We start from the raw sequence: 21,014 nt of genomic DNA on the forward strand, positions 1-21,014 counted from the left end.
TTATTGCTTTCTATCTGCCCCTTTGAACTTGAAGTGCTGAATCCTTACAGCCTTTGCGGGAATAGAAGCCCCTGCTTTGTACAGCCCTGGCACCAAAGTTGGATGTCAGATATAATAGAGGAATTCACTACTCCTTGTCAAATATCTCTCCTTTCTCAGCTTTGTTATAGGTCTGAGGGTGAAACAATGAATAGAACGTAGCCAGTTACGGTCAGTATACCGTACACACCTCACATTCGAGAGGGAGAAACAGGCAATAAAATACAAGCAGCTAACATAATATACAGTTAGGTAAATAGAACTGGGAAACAAAATTAAGCAGCCTAAGGAGATAATGGAGATGGGGAGGGGCAGCTATTTTTATGTGTCATCACCTTTAAGGAAGAAACTGTTCAACTGAGAACCGAACGAGGTAACAGAGGAAAGTGCAGAGTGTGGAGAAGGGCATTTTGGACAGGAACAGCCAATGTGCAGGTGCAGAAGCAGGAGCAGGCTTGAGGCTCAGGAGCAAGAACACTAGGATAGTGGGAGATGTGGGCCAGGCTCACAGGAGCCTGCCGGCTATGCTGAGCTGTGGGGATTTCATTCTGACATTAGTAGAAGTCACTGGGGTCTTTTAACAATTTCAGAGGGGCATTTTCAGCTCTAATTTACCACCTCCAATCCAACCTCCCAACTTCAAGAATGCCTCCTTTGAGAAAATGGATCAAATGGAATGGAATTCCTGCACATTAATTAGAGTTCTGATTGAATCTGATAATGATAGTCTATTTTATTTTAGCCAGTAGCAGCATTTGATTATATCTGCATGATTTTTCTTTCTTTTTTTGCTAACAATACTGTATCTGGTTCAGAATAAGAAATAGGAAAGTAATGGATAAGGAAGGTGAAAACTTATATACTGAATGGTATTATCTCCTCTCTGAAAACAAACAGGGTAGGATAAGTGACTTAGCCTCACTTACGTGATTATATTATATACCTTACATATTAATTTTCTACAGGTAGTGCTATATAGCAGTATATATAGCTACACTGTTTATTCCACACTGGCAGCAAATACACTTAAAACAACATGAACTAATTATTTGGAAAAGTAGAGTATTTTTGATCATTGCTAAACTGAGTAAGTATTTCATTAACTTGGTTTAAAAAAAAAATTTTTTTAGTGCCCAGGTGGAGCATTTACACCCAATATGCGGACCACCAAGGAGTTCCCAGATGACGTGGTCACTTTCATTCGGAACCATCCTCTCATGTACAATTCCATCTACCCAGTCCACAAAAGGCCTTTGATTGTCCGTATAGGCACTGATTATAAGTACACAAAGATAGCTGTGGATCGAGTGAATGCTGCTGATGGTAGATACCACGTCCTGTTTCTTGGAACAGGTAAGTATTTAATCTCAAACTACCCTTTAATGTGGAGAAAAGAATAATAGATAAGAGTTATGATACTGGAACCAAAATCCCCAGTGTTTCCTTCTGTCTCACCATCAGTGAGATAGTCTTTATGCCTCAGTTTCCATGTTTGTAAATTGGAGTTAATAAAATAAAAATTTTATAGGGTTGTGTAGGTTGTGTATAAATGGTTTAATATATGTAAAGCACCTAGAATAGTTTCTAGTGCATATTATAGTGAAATGTAATAATAATGACCTGAATGAAGAGACAGAAAGAAATTTTAAGCATGGGTAAGTGGTTTCTCAACTAAAGCAAATTCTGTGACATTTTTATAATATTGTTCAATGATAATGATAATGATAGATATGTTCTAGATAACATTTGAAAGTGACCTTAACTCAAACATACATAGTTTTTTAAGAATATATATTAATGGTATTATTTTAATACATTTACAAATTCTAGTTTGTCAATTGACTTCAATAGATAAGAGAAAATACTCTTGTTTTTGGACCTACATGGTGTTGCAAAGTAGCAGTGGTTCTCAAAGTATGGTCCCCAGAGTAGACAAGCAAATCAATGTCATCCAATAATGTTTTAGAAATGGAAAGTCTTGGGCTTCAACCCAAAAACTCTAAAGATGAGACCCAACCATCTGTGTTTTAACAAGCCCTCCAGGTAAATCTAATGCACACTTAAGCTTGAGAATCACTAACCAAGAAAAAGAAACTAGTTTGCCTGTAAGGCAGTAATGAACAATACCTTTTTAACATCCCTCCCTACCTTGCAGGCAGTGATGAAATCTGTTTACCTGCCTTGTTGTAATACTAGAACAAATCTATGAAATTAGGTAATTTCTTTTTTTTTTAAATTTATTTATTTAGAAAATTAGCTTAACAGGGTGACATTGATCAATAAGAGTACATAGGTTTCAGGTAAACATTTCTATAGCATTTGAACCCATTGTTGTATACACATCTCCCGAAGTCAGATCATTTTTCCGTCACCTTATATATATTTCTCTTTTTACACCCTTCTTCCCACCCCCTCCACCCCACCCCCGTCACCCACCACTTCACTTTTATCTATGTCCATGAGTCTCAGATTTATGTCTCAACTATGTGTGAAATCATAGAGTTCTTAACTTTTTCTGATTTACTTATTTCACTCAGTATAGTATTCTCAAGGTCCATCCATGTTGTTATAAATGTCACTAAGTCATCATTTTTTGTGGCTGAGTACTATTCCATTGTATATATGTACCACATCTTCTTTATCCAATTCTCTTTCAAGGGACATTGGTTGTTTACATGTCTTGACCACTGTGAATAATGTTGAGATGAACATGGGTCTGCATGTGTCTTTGCATACCAGTGTTATTGAGTTTTTGGGATAGATACCCAGTAGAGAGATTGCTGGATCATATGGTAGTTCTATTCTTAATTTCTTGAGAAACCAAAATACTTTCTTTCATAATGGTTGTACTACTTTACATTCCCACCAGCAGTGAATGAGGGTTCCTTTATATCCACAGCCTCTCCAACACTTGTTATTACCTGTCTTGTTGATAACAGCCAATCAAAGAGGTGTGAGGTGGTATCTCATAGTAGTTTTGATTTGCATTTCTCGAATAGCTAATGAAAATGAGCATCTTTTTATATACCTGATGGCCATTTGTATGTCCTCTTGGGAGAAGTGTCTAATCAGACCCTCTCCCCATTATTTAGATTGTTTGCTTGTTTGTTATTGAGCTTTGTGAGTTCTTTATATATTTTAGATATTAACTCCTTATTGGCACTGTTGTTTGCAAATATCACTTCCCATTTAGTTGGCTGCATATTTATTTTGTTGACAGTTTCTTTTGCTGTGCAAAGGCTTTTTAGTTTAATATACTCCCGCTCATTTATTTTGCCTTTACTTTCCTTGCCTTTGGGGTCAAATTCATAAATTGTCCTCTACAACCAACGTCCATGAGTTTAGTACCTATGTTTTCTTCTATGTAATTTATTGTTTCAGATCTTATATTTAGGTCTTTAATCCATTTTGAATTAATTTTTGTGCAAGGGGACAAACTGTAGTCAAGTTTTATTCTTTTGTGTGTGGCTTTCCAATTTTCCCAGCATCATTTATTGAAGAGGCTTTCTTTTCTCCATTGTGTGTTTTTGACTCCTTTGTCGAAAATGATTTGTCCATATATATGTGGTTTTATTTCTGGGCTATCAATTCTGTTCTATTGATATGTATGTCTGTTTTCCTGCCAATACCATACTGTTTTGATTAATCTGGTTCTATAGTAAAATTTGAAGTCAAGTAGTGTGATACCACCAGGTTCGTATTTTTTTTTTCAGGATTGCTTTGGCTCTTCAGGGTTTTGTTTTGTTTTGTTTTGTTTTTGTATTTTTCTGAAGTTGGAAACGGGGAGGCAGTCAGACTCCCGCATGCACCCGACCGGGATCCACCCGGCATGCCCACCAGGGGGCGATGCTCTGCCCATCCGGGGCGTCGCTCTGTTGCAACCAGAGCCATTCTAGTGCCTGAAGCAGAGGCCACAGAGCCATCCTCAGCGCCCGGGCCAACTTTGCTCTAATGGAGCCTTGGCTGCGGGAGGGAAAGAGAAAGAGAGGAAGGAGAGGGGGAGGGGTAGAGAAGCAGGTGGGTGCCTCTCCTGTGTGCCCTGGCTGGGAATCGAACCTGGGACTCCTGCATGCCAGGCCGATGCTCTACCAACCGGCCAGGGCCTCTTCAGGGTTCTTTATGGTGCCATACAAACCTGGTAATTCTTAGTTCTATTTTTTTAAAAAATGGCATTGGGATTTTGATGGAAATTGCATTAAATTTGTATATTTCTTTGGGTAATATGGCTATTTTAACTTTGTTTATTCTTCCAATCCATGAACATGTGTCTTTTCCATTTCTCTGTGTCTTTTTCAATTTCTTTCAATAATCTTTTATAATTTTAAGTATATAGTTTCTTCACATCCTTTGTTAAGATTATTCCTAGGTACCTTAAGTTTTGTTACAATTGTAAGTGCAGTTTTTTTAGTTCACTTTCAAAGTTTTATTGTGGCATATAGAAAACCTGTAGATTTTTGTATTTTGATTTGGTATCCTGTGACTTTACTGTATTGGTTTATTGTTTCTAATATTTTTTTGGAGTCCTTGGGGTTATCTATATACAAAATCATGTCATCTGCAAAAAGTGATACCTTTACTTCTTCTTTCCTGATATGGATGCTTTTTATTTATTTCTTTTGCCTGATTGCTCTGGCTAAAACTTCCAGAACTATGTTAAATAAGAGTGAAGAGAGTGGGCAGCCTTGCTTGTTCCTAATAAGAGGAAAAGCCCTCGTTTTTCCACTCTTTAGTATGATATTAGCTGATAGTTTGTCATATATGGGGTTTAATTGTGTTGTGAGGTGTTTTCCTTCTATACCCATTTTATTGAGTGTTTTAAACATAGAGAAATGTATCTTATCAAATGCATTTTCTGCATCTATTGATAGGATTATATGATTTTTGTTCTTTATTTTGTTGATGTGGTGAATTAGGTTGGTCAATTTCTGTAAGTTGAACCATCCTTGTGTTCCTTGAATGAATGCCACTGGATGATTATTTGTTATTTTTTTAACATGTTGTTTTATTCGATTTGCTAGTATTTTGTTTAGGATTTTTGATCTATATTTATTAATAGATATTGGTCTGTAGTTTTCTTTTTTTGTGTTGTCCTTGCCAGGTTGGTTGTATTTTTCTGAAGCTGGAAACGGGGAGCGACAGACACACTCCCACATGCGCCCGACCGGGATCCACCCGACACGCTCACCAGGGGCGACGCTCTTCCCACCAGGGGGCGATGCTCTGCCCCTCCAGGGCATCGCTCTGCTGCGACCAGAGCCACTCTAGCGCCTGGGGCAGAGGCCAAGGAGCCATCCCCAGCGCCCGGGCCATCTTTGCTCCAATGGAGCCTTGGCTGCGGGAGGGGAAGAGAGAGACAGAGAGGAAGGGGGTGGGGGTGGAGAAGCAAATGGGTGCTTTTCCTATGTGCCCTGGCCGGGAATCGAACCCGGGTCCCCCGCACGCCAGGCCGATGCTCTACCGCTGAGCTAACCGGCCAGGGCCCTTGCCAGGTTTTTATATAAGGGTTATGTTGGCCTCATAAAATGTGTTGGGGAGTATTTCTTCTTCTTCTATTTTTTTGGAAGATTTTTGAGAAAGATAGGTACCAAATCTTCTCATGAATGTTTGCTAGAATTCACTACTGTAGCCATCTGGTCCTAGGCTTTTGTTTGGGGGAAGGTTTTTATACTTCCTATTTCCTTCCTGCTTGTAGGTCTATTTAGGCTCTTTACTTCTTTGTGACTCAGTCTAGAAAGATTGTGTCATTCTAGGAAGTATCTTTTTTCTTTATGTTGTTGAATTTGGTGGCATGTAATCTTTCATAATATTCTATTATGATCCTTTGTGTATCTATGATGTCTGTGGTAATTTCTCCTCTTTCATGTCAGATTTTGTTTATGAGTCCTTCCTCTTTTTTCCTTAGTGAGCTTACCAAGTCATTTGTTGATTTTACTGATCTTTTCAAAGAACTAGCTCTTTGTTTTATTGATTTTTTTCTATAGTTTTTTTGCTCTCTATTTCATTTAGTTCTGCTCTAATTTTTACTATTTCCTTTCTTCTGATGACTTTGGGTTGCCTTTGTTCTTCTTTTTCTACTTCCTTTAGATGTGATATTAGTTTGTTTATTTGGATCTCTCTTCTTTCTTGATATAAGCCTGTAATGATATAAACTTCCCTCTTATTACTGCTTTTGCTGCATCTCAGAAATTTTGATATGTCATGTTATCTTTTTCATTTGTCTGTATATATCTTTTGATCTCTTTTATTTCTTCTTTGACCCAGTCATTTTTTAGAAGTATATTGTCTAATTTTCACATTTTTGAGGGTTTCTTTAGTTTCTTTTTACAGTTGAATTCTAATTTCAAAGTCTTATGGTTAGCAAATATGCTTGGTATAATTTCAGTCTTCCTGAATTGGTTGATGTTAGTTTTGTGGCCCAATATATGGGCCTTGAGAATGTTCCATGCACATTGGAGAAGAATGTATAATCTGACATTTTGGGATGAAATGTCCTTTGAAAGTCTATTATGTCCATTTGGTCCAGTATATCATTTAAGGCTAATAGTTCTTTATTGATTTTCTGTTTGAATGATCTATCTAAAGCCATCAATGGTGTGTTGAAATCTTCAAGTATGAATTTGTATTGATCTGCTTCTATTTTTAGATCAGTTATTAGATGTCTCATATATTTTGGTGCTCCCTGGTTCAGTCTATACATGTTAAAAAGTGTTATGTCTTCTTGGCACAATGTCTACTTTATCATTATGAAATGTTCATCTTTGTCTTTTGTTACCTTTGTTTTCTTGAAGTTGGCATTGTCAGATATGAGTATGGCTACACCTGCTTTTCTTTGGATAGTATTTGCTTGAAGAATGTATCCTAACCTTTTACTTTGAGTCTACGTTTGTCATTGCAGCTTAAATATGTCTCTTGAAGACAGCATATGGTTGGGTTTTGCTTTTTGATCCAATCTGCTACTCTGTGCCTCTTCATTGGTGAGTTCAGTCTATTTACATTTTGGGTAATTATTGACATTTGAGGATTTTTAAGCTGTGTATTTCAGTAGTGGCTTTCTTGTGGGTGGTAACCATTAGGATATTAAGAGAAAAATGTTATTATGTACAAGAGTCCTTTGTCTTATGAGTGCTTCTGCACTCCATCCTCCTTTGCTACTGCAGATCTTTGTTGGAGAGGAGAGCCTTTTATGTTATTGTTGTCACAGATTATCCTTGTTTTTACTGTGACCTTGTTGGAGCTTTTACTTGTAGTTTTGATTTGTTTTGTTTTTTGTATCTGGTCGAATAACCTTCTTGAGTATTTTCTGCAGTAGTGGTTTTCTGGTGATAAATTCCCTCAGCTTCTGTATGTCAAAGTTTTTATTTCTCCTTCATATTTGAAGGATAACTTTGACAGCTATAGTATTCTTGGCTGGTAATTCCTCTCTTTCGGTATTTTGATTGTTTGCTCTCACTCTCTTCTGGCTTCTATTCCTGCTGAGAAGTATGATAATAATTTAATGGGCTTTTCTTTATATGTTATGTTCTTTTCCCTAGCTGCCTTGAGGATTCTTTTTTTGTCATTGATTTTTAACAATTTTATTATGATGTGCCTTGGAGTAGGTCTATCTGGGTTGAGGTAACTCAATGTTCTGTTTGCTTCTTAGATTCAAGTCTGTCTCTAACTTTTTCCATAGGCTTGTGAAATTATCTTCAATTAATTATTTGAATAGGCTCTCCATTCCCTTCTTCTTCTCTTCTTCTGATATACCCATTATTCCTATATTTCTCTTTCTGGTGGAGTCAGACAATTCTTGTAGAGATCTCTCAGTTTTTTTAAATTTGAGTCTATCTCCTCTCCCCTCTGTAGCATCTCTAGTTGCCTGTCTTCATTGCCACTGATTCTCTCCTCTGTTTGGTTTGTTCTATTAGCTAAACTTGCTACCTCAGTTTTTAATTCATGAATTGAGTTCTTCATCTCTGATTTAAAAGTTTAATCTCCTTGGTGAGGTATTTGGGTTTTTTTCATTAATTTGTTTTTTGAGCTCATTAAGTTGCCTATTTTTTTTGTTTGTTTTTTTTTTTTTTTTTACATCTTGCTGAGTATTTTCAGAACTTTAATTTTGAATTATTTATCATTTAACTCCAACGTTTCTATGTAATTGAGATTGTTTTCTGGAGATTTTTAATTTTTGTTTCTGAACTACATCTCTGTCTTGAGTAGCCACGGTATTTGATTTCTTCTTCCTTGGTGGCATTTGAGAGTGGTATTGTTAAGAACCATAAGAAAAACAACAACTAAAAATATGAAATGTTAAAATTAAAAAATGTAAAAATTAAAAATAATTTTATGACAAGAAGAAAAACCACAGAAAAAATATTGAAAACAAACCAAGAAAAGCCCACAAAAGACAGGAATAAAAAATATAAAAATTAAATAAAATGAAATTCAAAAGAGAAAAAAGAATAAGAAGGAATAAGGGGGAAAATATGGTAAGTTGCAGTTTTGAGAGGTTTCTTCCAGTAGGTATTGCTGTATTACAAGTTTTAGCTCTGTGAAGTTCCTGGGCTGTCCTCTGCTGAGATGTTGCTATCTCAATAATATAGGCAGGCCTACAATCACATTGCTGGGTGGGGGTGTTGTAAAGACTTTATGGCTTTGGCTTTAGGGTTTTACGGTTCTAACACTGGTGATCAAGGCTTCCGGGCACTCTTTCCCCCATCTCAACAGATTTGAAGACTGGACTTGGAACACCTCTATTCTTCAGCATAGAGAGCAGCTCTAGACAGCTAGTTTTGGGGTGTGTCTCGGTCACTCTTTGTTCTGCGAGGTGAAGGAGGTGGGATCTGGGAGCATGGGGGCTGAACTTTAGCTTTCTCTGTCCCTTCTGAGTGGAAGCTACAGGAAGACCATGAAAACACTGTTATGACCCCACACTCTGGACGCTTTGGTTTATCTCCCCTTTTGCCCCTCTGTCTCACCGCATCTCCCTGCAGAAGACCCAGTCACTCCAACAAAATCCAGTTAGCCTGAGCTTCCCTCCTCCCCATAGTCCAGCAGAGAAAAAAACCCAGTCACTCTAGGTTTGTCTGGTCTCCTTTCCAAAGCCCACCATGAATGTGTTTTATCTTTCACTCCCCTTTTCACCCCATCCTACCTTTAGTCCATTCAGTGCACAGATTCTTCAAGCACACCTACAAGCCCAGCTGGAGTTTCTTTGCTGTGTTATAGTTGTTCAATTTGTTGAAGTTTCAAGGGAAGAGATCAGGTGTATCTCTCATGCCGCCACTACTATGAGGTAATTTCTCTAGTAGTTTATGAAATATATGTAAACCTCATTATAAGTTATGTAGTGGTAGATAGAATATGTACTCTGAGCTGACGAATAAATTGCAGTCACACTTCCATCAATTTAAGATGTGGTTATTTTTTCTTGGCTAAAATTAGTTTTCAAAATGTGCTTTTCTTATAAAATTCTTATTTTACCCTTGTTTATTCTTATACTTTAAACTGGAGATGTGACTCTTTTGCACTCATAATTACAGTGTATACTGGTCTGAGCTTGAGAAGCTTCTGACATGTACTGTCTGGCATCCTCTCCCACAGTTGGACTTATCTGTGCTTTCATTAGTTTTCTTTTTGCTTGCCCCCACACCTAAGGAATAATCCTGCCTTCCCAATCTAACCATTTCCCATTCTGCTTTTAATTTTGTTCCCTCCTGATATTTCCAGGATCATTCTTTATCAAATATATTCTTGGCCACTTTTTTTTCTTACATTTTATCCTCTTAATTTTTGGCTTCAAAAATTTATACTAGGATATGAAACTAGGCCTAACCTTTACCCATTGCTACCTCTTCTATACTGCTGGTTTTCCTAAGTCTTCAGTGTTCCCATGATTAAAAAAATCCAATGGCCTTTAACTATTGAAATACTAGATCTCCTCTTTGCATCATCAGACATTATAAAGTCTCTCTTTACCTGTTGCTTCGGCCATAAGCAACAGAAGTTCCCTTTTCTCTGTAAGTTCTTCCTCAGTTTCCTTCATTAGCCTGCCTTCCTCCTGCATGTGAGTGCGAGGTTCTGTCCGTGGTCCTCTTCTTTTTATAGTCTTTGGCCATCTTACTCATTTATTTGCTTTTAATTTTCTGTTCTATGCAAACAAGTCTCAAATGTATATTTCTAGTTATTGTCCTTTCCTGTGCTCAGTATTTGAATTTACAACTTACTGTAAGATAGTACAAATTGTATGGTTCATTAACATTCAAACATATGCTTTATCACTTCAGTATTCACTATTAAGACCTTCTAACCAGTGCTTAATCCAGACTCCCAATTGGTATTTTCACTGCACATTCCTCTCAAGATTCGATTTCTCCTTAACATGTATTTTCTATCCAGGCATTTTACAGCACCTGGTAAGCTCAATAAATACTTATCAAGACATTGAAAATCATAACTTACTCCTCATGTAATTAAATAAATTCATAACTGACTTCAAAAGCCAATATGATTTGCATATAAGCTGTGTTCTCCAAAGATGTAACCTCTACATAAATGACTACAAAGAGTTGTTTTTAAGCCTGGGCTCAGATCATTCAATATGGAGATTGCATTTGAAAAAAATGTTTATTTTTTCCTGAAGTAAAGCAATTTTTGAGTCACACCTCTTCTCAATGCCTTTTATTACTCAAAAAAAGTAGTTTTCTTTTTTACCTTTTGAAAGCTGTCTTAATGTTGGCCTCTAATGTTATAATCAGGTTTTTTTATATGTATATGTAACTCTACATAAAATATTTAAATTTTATGAATGGAATTTTCAAGTCTTTACAAACTGTGTGCCAGTTTTTATTCAGATGAAGGCAATAGAAGACATGCTTTTACACAAGTTCTGGTCACATAGGTATCTGGCACCTTTACATAAATGTTTTATGTTGGTATTTAAACATTGTATCATTTGAAAAACAGTACTTTGGCTCTGGCCAGTTGACTCAATGGTAGAGCATCAGTTTGGTGTGTGAAAGTCCCAGCTTTGATTCCTGGTCAGGGCACACAGGAAAGTGACCATCTGCTTCTCCACCCCTCCTCCTCTTTCTTCTCTCTCCCACTCTCCTGGGACTGCATCATTATATTTTATGTGCTGCCAGATGCCAAGATAGGTAGGTAGGTAGGTAGGTTGATAGATACATAGATAGATAAAATAACAGAAAGAATGAATGGAAAAAGGGAAGGAAGGGAGGGAGGGAGGTAGGAAGAGTTTTGTTTTCTCATTCTTTATATTTTATAGTTTATATCATCAATGTCTAGAACAGGGGTCAGCAAAGTACAATCGAAACCAAACCTAGCCCCACTGCATGTTATCCATAAATTAAGAATGTCATTTTAGCCTGACTGGTGATAGCACACAGCAGATAATGTGTAACTTAGGATGCTGAGGTCCCTGGAACACTGAGGTTCCAGGTTTTAAACCCCAAGGCTGCCGGCTTGAGTGTAGGCTTGCCAGCTTGAGCACGGGTCAATGGCTTGAGCATGGGATCATCAACATAATCCCATGGTCACTGGCCTGAGCCTAAGGTTGCAGGCCTTAGCAAGGGATCATTGGCTCAGCTGGAACCCCCCCGGTCAAGACATGTATGAGAAGCAATCAATGAACAACTAAAGCAACACAACGAGTTGATGCTTCTTATCTCTCTCTTCCTATTTTTCTGTCTCGTTCCTCTCTCCTTCTCTTGCTCTCTCACTAAAAAAAGGGAAAAAAAGAAAAAGATGTCATTTTATTTTACTTTAATTTTATTTTTTTAAGTGAGAAGAGGTAAGATAGTGAGAAAGATTCCTGAATGCACCACGACTGGGATACACCCAGCAACCCCGTCTCGGGCCAATGTTCTGCCCACCTGGGAACAATGCTTGCAACTGAGCTGATTTTAGCACCTGAGGCAGAGGCTCCATGGACAACACACTCAAATTAATTTACCCATGGTTGCAGGAGGGGAAGAGAGAGAGAGAGAGAAGTAGGACGGGGAGGGGAGGAGAAGCATGAGAAGCAGACGGGCACTTCTCCTGTGTGCCCTGACTGGGAATCAAACCCGGCACTTCTACATGTATGGTCAATGCTATACCGCTGAGCCAACCAGCCAGGGCCCATTTTTTATTTTTCAAATTAATGACAAAAATAACAAGCAACAGAAGATTTCACAAGCAATAAAAATGATAATATTTCTAGACTTCAGTGTCCATAAATAAATCTCTATGGACTAGCCTTATACATCAATGTATTGTAGCTGCTTTTGTGCTACATGGCAGAGCTGAGAGGTTGTCCCTGAGACCTCTTGGCCCAAAAGCCTAAAACGTGTTATTATTTGGCCTTTTTTTTTAAATTGTGCTGACCCCTGTTTTGTCATTTACCTTTATGTATAATTTGACTTTAAGAAGTTAATTTTCTTACATGTAGCTATAATACAGAAATTCACAATGTTGCTTCAATAAATATTTATTTTATCTTGAGTAAAGCGTATTTTGCTACTCTATTAAAACTTAATGTAAAATCTAAATTTACTTAATTATTTTCTCATGCAGTCCTGCTTTTAAAAGATCACAGTTTGAAAAAATAAAGTATTTTAAAATCAGAGCTTTGTTTTATCCTTTGGTAGTATTTGTGATGGTCTGTGCTATGTTCTTTTTTATTTTTGCTTGTTTGTTTGGTTCTTAGCATTTTAGCTGTAGGTATTTTTATGCTTTTTACTGCTTTTTAAAACAAGTTTTTAATCTGTAGGAAGGACTGAAAGCAGCAGGCAGGGCACCCAGAGGGTGAGCATTCCTGTGTTAGCTCCACCACTACTGTTTACATCCAGGCCAGTTGTGAAAAGCTGACTGTGGACGGTGAAGATATATTTGCCTGTTTTTCTTTTGCTTCTGGAGTTATGAAAATATTTAATGCCTGGGTCAGGTTCAGACACATTCTGTCAAATTTACATTTTTAGCACTGTACATGGCTCAGAATGACATGTGGTTTCTGATGAAAGAATGAGAGTACTCTTATGAATGGATGTTAGAGGATTAGGATGATTTACTGTCATTATGATCTTTTTATGTAAAGTTGATACACGTGGTATTCTGCCAAAATTCTTATATAGTGTATACGGTTTCATGCTTCTTATTAGCCTCTGTTTAACTGGGCGAGTACTAAGTTGGAATGTTGGCTCCAGTACCTCCTTTGAAAGTGTGAGGTTTTGAAGTATGTGCCACAAATGTGACTCAAGGCTTAATGTGTTTGCCTTACAGCATTACAGGGTAACTACCTTCATAGTAATTAACAGGTTCTGGCAGTCATGGCTCTTGGAATGGCACGCTTACCGAACTACAGAGCAAGGCATTTTGGATTTTGAATAACTTCCCAGAATATTTCATTTAAAATTTAATAGCTGGAGCAGTGCATTTGAGTTTAGAAAATACTACTGTCAGTTGGAAGCCGTGCATGAACGTCACTCTAAGAATAATGTCTAGACTTCCCCTTCTCTTAGGAATAGAGAACAAATCCCTTTATAAGTCACTGGCTTTTAATAACATTGTGGTTTGCTGTTTTCCAAAGCTGAATCTGGAAACATCTGAGAGTTTAACAAAGATTCTACAGTTATTTTTCACAGCAGGAAATACTAATGGAACAGAGTGGGATGATGGTTGAATTGACAGGAGAAAGACCGTATATCACAGTGTGATGACTGATATGGAGGAGTAGCAAAAAGGGGTGTGTGAGGAAAATAAAAAAATGGAAGGCAGCCCATGCAGTGATCGCTAATCTAGAGACAAATGTTCTCATTTAAATTTTACCTTAAAGAGTAATTTATTAAAAATAAATATATGACTTATTGCTTAAAAAAATGAATTCATAAAGCAGAATTATTTTCCTTTAAGCTACTCTTCTGAAATATATTCTTTTAAAGACAGCATAATGGCTCAGGTAATGACTTTATAAATTTTAGTGTTGCTAGCTTGCCTGAATTAACTATTTATTTAGTATTTTTATGCAAATAAGTATACTTTCTCAGGTTTCTGATTTTATTACTATTCTATTATAATGATGCTAATTAAATTTATTTATAGTGCTTACTTTTTGCCAGATATGTCATTGAATCTTATTTATTCCTTATAACTACCTTGTGAGGAATTGTAAAAACGTAGGACCCTTGGAGGGCAAGGATATCTGTCTAATTTGTTTCTAGCTATATGCTGAATACTTAGAACAGTCATCACTCCAAGTTGTCACTCAATAGATATTACTTGAATGAATGAGTAAATGAGTTGCTCTTATCCTTCACTGTGTTTGCATGGAAGCTCACATAAGTTAAGCTCACACAGATATTTAGTATATGATAAGGTCAGAACATAAACTCTTGCTGTCCAAATTCACATCTTGAGCATTTATTTTTTTCACACTACCTCAATTACCATCATCACTTATAACATTTTCTTTTTATGAAGTAAAGGTAATTTCATTTATATTTTTCTCATTTTACTATGAATTAAAAGTTTCATTTACGTTTATCCAGATGATATTGCTATATGCTGACTTTCAACATTAGCATCGGCATGGCTTTCTCTGAGTCATGTCACACACTTTCATCCATCCACAAGTTGTCACCAAATCTTACAGGTGGGCAAGATGCATTTTACAAATTGACAGAGAAGCCTTGGAATCGACTGGGTTTGTGTATAAATTTACTACACAAGAATTTAACCTATGATTATGATACATTTTAATGCTACTTAGCATGTATTTAGAAATGAAGGAAATAATATTTTCTGGGAGAGAAGATGATATAGAATCAGGTAGGACTTCACCTTAATTTTTATCTGTCACTAAATCTTGGCACATTTCAAGTTTATTTTAAAATGGGGCTTATATTTGCGTTCAAAATGCCTTACTTACCAAATGCATATGAATCTCTTTGGCATGCAACAGTACTGCAAGTGGAGGACCCCAATCTCTCCAGGATTGAGGTGCCCTGGAGAGATCAGCTATCCAATCATTTAAGCAGGAACATGGCATCATGCGTGAGAAACTAACAAGCAGTCCTGTTGCTGCCTCATTCCTTTGTGGCTCCTCTTCATGAGACCCTGGACACCAACATCACATTTCCGTACATAACTGCTTAGCTCTCCTCTCTGATCGGTCTCACAAGTTTGCAATGAAAGTGTCAGCCAGGCTGCATGCCTTTCTGGAGTTCAACATCCTCTTTCAAACTCAGATGGTTTGGGAAAAAATTCAGTTAAATAAGGCCTTCAGCTCTTGGAGACCACCCGCAGCTCCCTCCCACATGGATCTCTTCGTTGGCCATTCAACACATGGTGGTCTGCTTCTTCAAGGCAAGTAGAGCCTCTCCAATCTGCTGAAACAGGTCTCATATACTCTCGCATGATCATGGACCGACATACTGTCTCCTTTGCGCTGGTCGGTTTATTAGTAGCAAATGCACACTGCAGCTGCACTCAAGGGGAGAAGTTATACGAGGCATTGCTCACTAAGGGTCATCTCAGAGTGGTCAGCCACTGCCCATTTATATTTTATGTAGATCACTTTGGTGATAGTATGGAGGGTATACATTACAAACTGAAAAAAGAAGACCAGTTAAGAGTATTTGTAAGTTATAGGCAAGGAATGATGAGAGCCTATATTGAAACGGATTACAAAGCAGAAGTTGAGAGAGATTATCAGGTTCAAGAGATGTTTAGGAAGAGGAAAGGACCGGATGATAACAAATTGATTTGGGAAAGATGGAAGGGTAAAAAAGTCTCTAGAATGTTTTGTAGATTTGTGGCTTGGCAAACACCTGGGAAGAAGTACTATTCACTGAACAAGGGAACATATAATCAGCAAGCAGATTTAGAGAGTAATGAATTTCCTTTTGAATGGCACATCTGTCCTTTCCTATGATCTGTTATGCATCAGAATCTGAATTTTATCACCTAAGATACATTATCTCATTAAAACCTCACAGCAACCGAATGAGATAGAATTATTGTCCCCATTTAGCCATTGTGTAAACTAAAGCTTTTAGAGGTTAAATGGCTTGCTTAGGGTATAAAGTTATTAAAAGCAGTAATTAAACTCAAGACCAGGTCTGTCTCACACTGAGTTAAAAATTTGGTGGACCATCGAGATGGATAATTCAAGGAGGGTGTTTTTGTAGATAATACCTTAGCAGAGAGGCTGTGCTGGAGATGTAGATACGGGAGTCATGAGCAATGGGAGTGTTAGCTGAATCTTGACAATTCTTTGAGCTCACTCTAGGAGACTATGCAGATAAGAATTTTACTTTGGGAAGCTAGCTTAAGAGGTAGGAAAATAAGTGTTTACCAAGATGGTTGAGAAAGTATGATCATGAAAGTAACAGGGAAATGAGAGGAAATGGCAGTATGATGGCCTCAAGAAAAGAAGCAGCGGGCGAGAAAGGAGCAGTGTTGGATGATCAGATGTGCTACAGTTCCGGCTGAGCTGCTTTCCTTGATACCCTGTATTCTGACAGACCAGCAAAGTGTGAGAGAGGACCACGCTAGGGGAAGGACAGTGAACAGGAGGACTCGGAAGGGGTTAACATGGGCAATCCGGTGGTGGATTGGGAGACGACCAAATGAAATGGATGGGGAGAGGGGGACACGCTCCTCTGTCTTTGCCTGAGCATCACGCACCTTAGGTGGATATTCAAGGCCAGTTTCTGTATGTAGTTTAAAGTTTGAAAGCAAATGCAAGGCACCTCATCTAATTAAGAAATACTGAAGGAAAATAAGTTAAGTTGTGACTATAAAGTTTATTAATCTCAGTAATCCTTCCTCAAATGATAAAGGATTAAATAGAAAGAATAACCCCAGTTTTACATCTTTGGAAATTTAGTTGTTGCATCAGTAAAATCCTGTGTAGCATCAGTAAAACCTTACATAGAACATACACCTGCATTATTTAACATAAGTCCATTTGTTTGTTTCCAAAAATGTAAGTAGAGGATTCCTGATATCATGCCAGAAAGGATACTGAAGGTGATATGTAAATTTTAGTAATTTACAAAATCCTAAAACATTAGTTTCAGTGATTTCTGGGATCCTATTTGGAAATTCTTTAGTTGTATCATGAGGAAATAACTATAATAATTTATATGTTGATAGGTTATCATTTGGTCTGATATTAAATTATGTTTTTCTTAAACCTCACAGATAAAATTAGCTCCTAGAACCAGAATAAGCAAACATATTATATTGTAAACTTACTAAACACATTTTGATACATTAGATAGAGCAGATATTTTTCATGAGGACAGAAACTTTGGTTGAATAAATAATCAGGTCAAAATTTTTAATTGGCACATTTTGTGTTTGTAAACCTCAACTAAATCAAAACTTATAATTTAGTCACTCGTTGTATACTAATTGCCAATTGAATAAAATCATTGGCTTTCAGATTTTTGTTTCAACTTTGTTCACAAATTTATTTTTTAACTAACTTATTAAATGTCTACTTGCAAGACTTGCCTTAGCAAGGATGGACACAGCAAGTGTGCAGTTGCCTGTAATACTTTCTGTGGACATCTGGCTGTGCAATACAGCAAATTAAACTTTCCAGAGAACATCCTTATGAAGACCAACGGTAAAATTTTGGTTGTGATTTCTCACAAACCTTGTTAAATGCAGAATATCTTGTTAGAATATTTATAATAAGTTTTTGGGTATCCTCTAGGGTAAGAATTAGGGTACATGCTTTACATTCAAAGGCACTAGGTTTCAATCTTGACCTCTATCACAGGTTAGTTTTATGACCTTGAGCATAACATCTGTAAGCATAATTTCCTTATTTGCACTACTTTATGGACTTTTTTTTTTTTTTAAAGAGACAGAGAGAGAGTCAGAGAGAAGGATAGACAGGGACAGACAGACAGGAACCGAGAGATGAAAAGCATCAATCATTAGGGTTTTTTTTTGTTTGTTTGATTTTGGGGTGTTTTTTTTTTTGTATTTTTTTGAAGTTGGAAATGGGGAGGCAGACAGACGCCTCATGCGCCCTACCGGGATCCACCTGGCATGCCCACCAGGGGGCGATGCTTTGCCCATCTGGGGCATCGCTCTGTTGCTACCAGAGCCATTCTAGCGCCTAAGGCAGAGGCCACAGAGCCATCCTCAGCGCCCGGGCCAACTTTGCTCCAATGGAGCCCTGGCTGCAGGAGGGGAAAAGAGAGACAGAGAGGAAGGAGAGGGAGATGGGTGGAGGAGCAGATGGGTGCTTCTCCTGTGTGCCCTGGCCAGGAATCGAACCCGGGACTCCTGCACACCAGGCCGACGCTCTACCACTGAACCAACCGGCCAGGGCTCATTAGTTTTTCATTGCACATTGCAACACCGTAGTTGTTCATTGATTGCTTTCTCATAGGTACCTTGACCTTGAGCCTTCACCAGACTGAATAACCCCTTGCTCGAGCCAACGATTTTGGGTCCAAGCTGGTGAGCTTTTGCTCAAACCAGATGAACCCAAGCTCAAGCTGGCGACCTCGCGGTATCAAACCTGAGTCCTCCACATCCCAGTCCGGTGTTCTATCCACTGCGCCACTGCCTGGTCAGGCAGGACTAATTTTTTTATCTTGTTTTTATTAATTTTAATGCAGTGACATTGATAAATCAAGGTACATATGTTCCGAGAAAACACCTCCAGATTATTTTGACATTTGATTATGTTGCATACCCCTCACCCAAAGTCAAATTGTCTTCTTCCAACACCTTCTATCTGGTTTTCTTTGTGCCACTCCCCTCCCTGCATGCCCTCTCTGTCCTTCCTCGCCCCCTCCCCACCCCCCTCACACCCTCTGTTACTATCACATTTTTGTCCATGTCTCTGAGTCTCATTTTATGTCCCATCTATGTATGGGTTCATATAGTTCTTAGTTTATTCTGATTTACTTATTTCACTCTGTATAATATTATCAAGGTCCATCCATGTTATTGTAAATGATCTGATGTCATCATTTCTTATGGCTGAGTAGTATTCCATAGTATATATGTACCAAAGCTTTTTAATCCACTCGTCCTCTGACAGACACTTGGGCTGTTTCCAGATCTTCGCTATTGTGAACAATGCTACCATAAACATGGGGGTGCATTTCTCCTTCTGGAACAGTGCTATGGTGTTCTTACATATATTCCTAAAAGTGAGATAGCTGGATGAAAAGGCAGTTTGATTTTCAATTTCTTGAGGAATCTCCATACTGTTTTCCACAGAGGCAGCACCAGTCTGCATTCCCACCAGCAATGCAGGAGGGTTCCCTTTTCTCCACATCCTCGCCAGCACTTACTCTGTGTTCTTTTGTTGAGGAGCGCCATTCTGACCTCTGTGAGGTGATATCTCATTGTGGTTTTAATATCCATTTCTCTAATGATTAGTGATGTTGAGCATTTTTCATATGCCTATTGGCCATCTATATGTCCTCTGTGGAGAAGTGTCTATTCATTTCTTTCACCCATTTTTTCATTGGATTGTTTGTCTTTCTGATGTTGAGATTTACAAGTTCTTTATAAATTTTGGTTATAAATCCCTTATCACATGTACTATCAAATATGTTCTCATTGTGTAGTTTGTCATTTTATTCTGTTCTTATTGTCTTTGACTGTGCAAAAGCTTTTTAGTTTGATATAGTCTAATTTGTTTATCCTATCTTTTATTTCACTTGTCTGTGGAGATAAATCAGCAAATATATCGCTGCAAAAGATGTCAGAGAGTTTACTGCCTATGTTTTCTTCAAAGATGCTTATGATTTTATGGCTTACATTTAAGCCTTTTACCCATTTTGAGTTTATTTTTGTGAATGGTGTAAGTTGATGGTCTAGTTTCATTTTTTTTGCAGGTAGCTGTCCAATTTTCCCAACGCTATTTATTAAAGGGGTTGTCTTTACTCCATTGTATGCCCTTACCTCCTTTGTCAAATATTAGTTGTCCATAGGGCTGTGGGTTTATTTCTGGGTTCTCAGTTCTGTTCCATTGATCTATGTGCCTGTTTTTCTGCCAGTACCAGGCTATTTTGAGTACAATGGTCTTGTAGTATAACTTGATATCGGGAAGTTTGATATCTCCCCCTTTATTCTTCTTTTTTAAGATTGCTGAGGCTATTCGTGTTCTCTTTTGGTTCCATATAAATTTTTGGAATATGTGATCTGTATCTTTAAAGTATGTCATTGGTATTTTAATTGGTGTTGCATTGAATTTATAAATTGCTTTGGGTAATATAGACATTTTAATGATGTTTATTCTTCCTAACGATGAGCATGGTATATGCTTCCACTTGTTTGTATCTTCCTTGATTTCTTTTTCAATGTTTTATAATTTTCCGAGTACAAGTCTTTAGTCTCCTTGGTTAAATGTACTCCTAAGTACTTTACTTTTTTGGTTGTAATAGTGAAGGGATTTGTTTCCTTAATTTCTCTTTCTGACTGTTCATTCCTTGTGTATAAAAATGCCTCTGATTTCTGAGTATTGATTTTATATCCTGCCACTTTGCTGAATTCATTTATCAGGTCTAGCACTTTTTTTACTGAGACTTTAGAGTTTTCTATATACAATATCATATCATCTGCAAATAATGATAATTTTACTTCTTCTTTTCCAACTTGAATGCCTTTTATTTCTTCTTCTTGTCTGATTGCTGTGGCTAGGACTTCCAGGACTATGTTGAATAAGAGTGGTAAAAGGGGGCACCCCTGCCTTGTTCCTGATCTTAAGGAGATTGCTTTTAATTTTTGCCCATTGAGTATGATGTTGGCTGTGGGTTTGTCATAGATGGCTTTTTATCATGTTGAGGTATGTTCCCTGTATTCCCACTTTGTTGAGAGTTTTGATCATGAATGGGTGCCGGATTTTATCAAATGCTTTTTCTGCAACTTTTGCAATTATCATGTGGTTTTTCTCCCTCCTTTGTTTATGTGATGAATCACATTGATTGATTAATTTGCAAATATTGTAACAGCCATGC

The 21,014-nt window shown here is 37.5% G+C and overlaps 1 protein-coding gene across 1 annotated transcript in view; it reads left to right on the forward strand.

Moving 5' to 3' along the window:
* SEMA3C (semaphorin 3C) overlaps window positions 1–21,014 on the forward strand; it is a 198,173-nt gene that overhangs the window by 130,963 nt on the left and 46,196 nt on the right. Inside the window, exon 12 of the mRNA XM_066239185.1 lies at window positions 1,170–1,392. Within this exon, the coding sequence (XP_066095282.1) occupies window positions 1,170–1,392 (223 nt within the window). The remainder of the gene's footprint in view (window positions 1–1,169; window positions 1,393–21,014) is intronic.

Source organism: Saccopteryx bilineata, chromosome 7 (assembly GCF_036850765.1).
Source record: "Saccopteryx bilineata isolate mSacBil1 chromosome 7, mSacBil1_pri_phased_curated, whole genome shotgun sequence".
NCBI lineage: Eukaryota > Metazoa > Chordata > Mammalia > Chiroptera > Emballonuridae > Saccopteryx > Saccopteryx bilineata.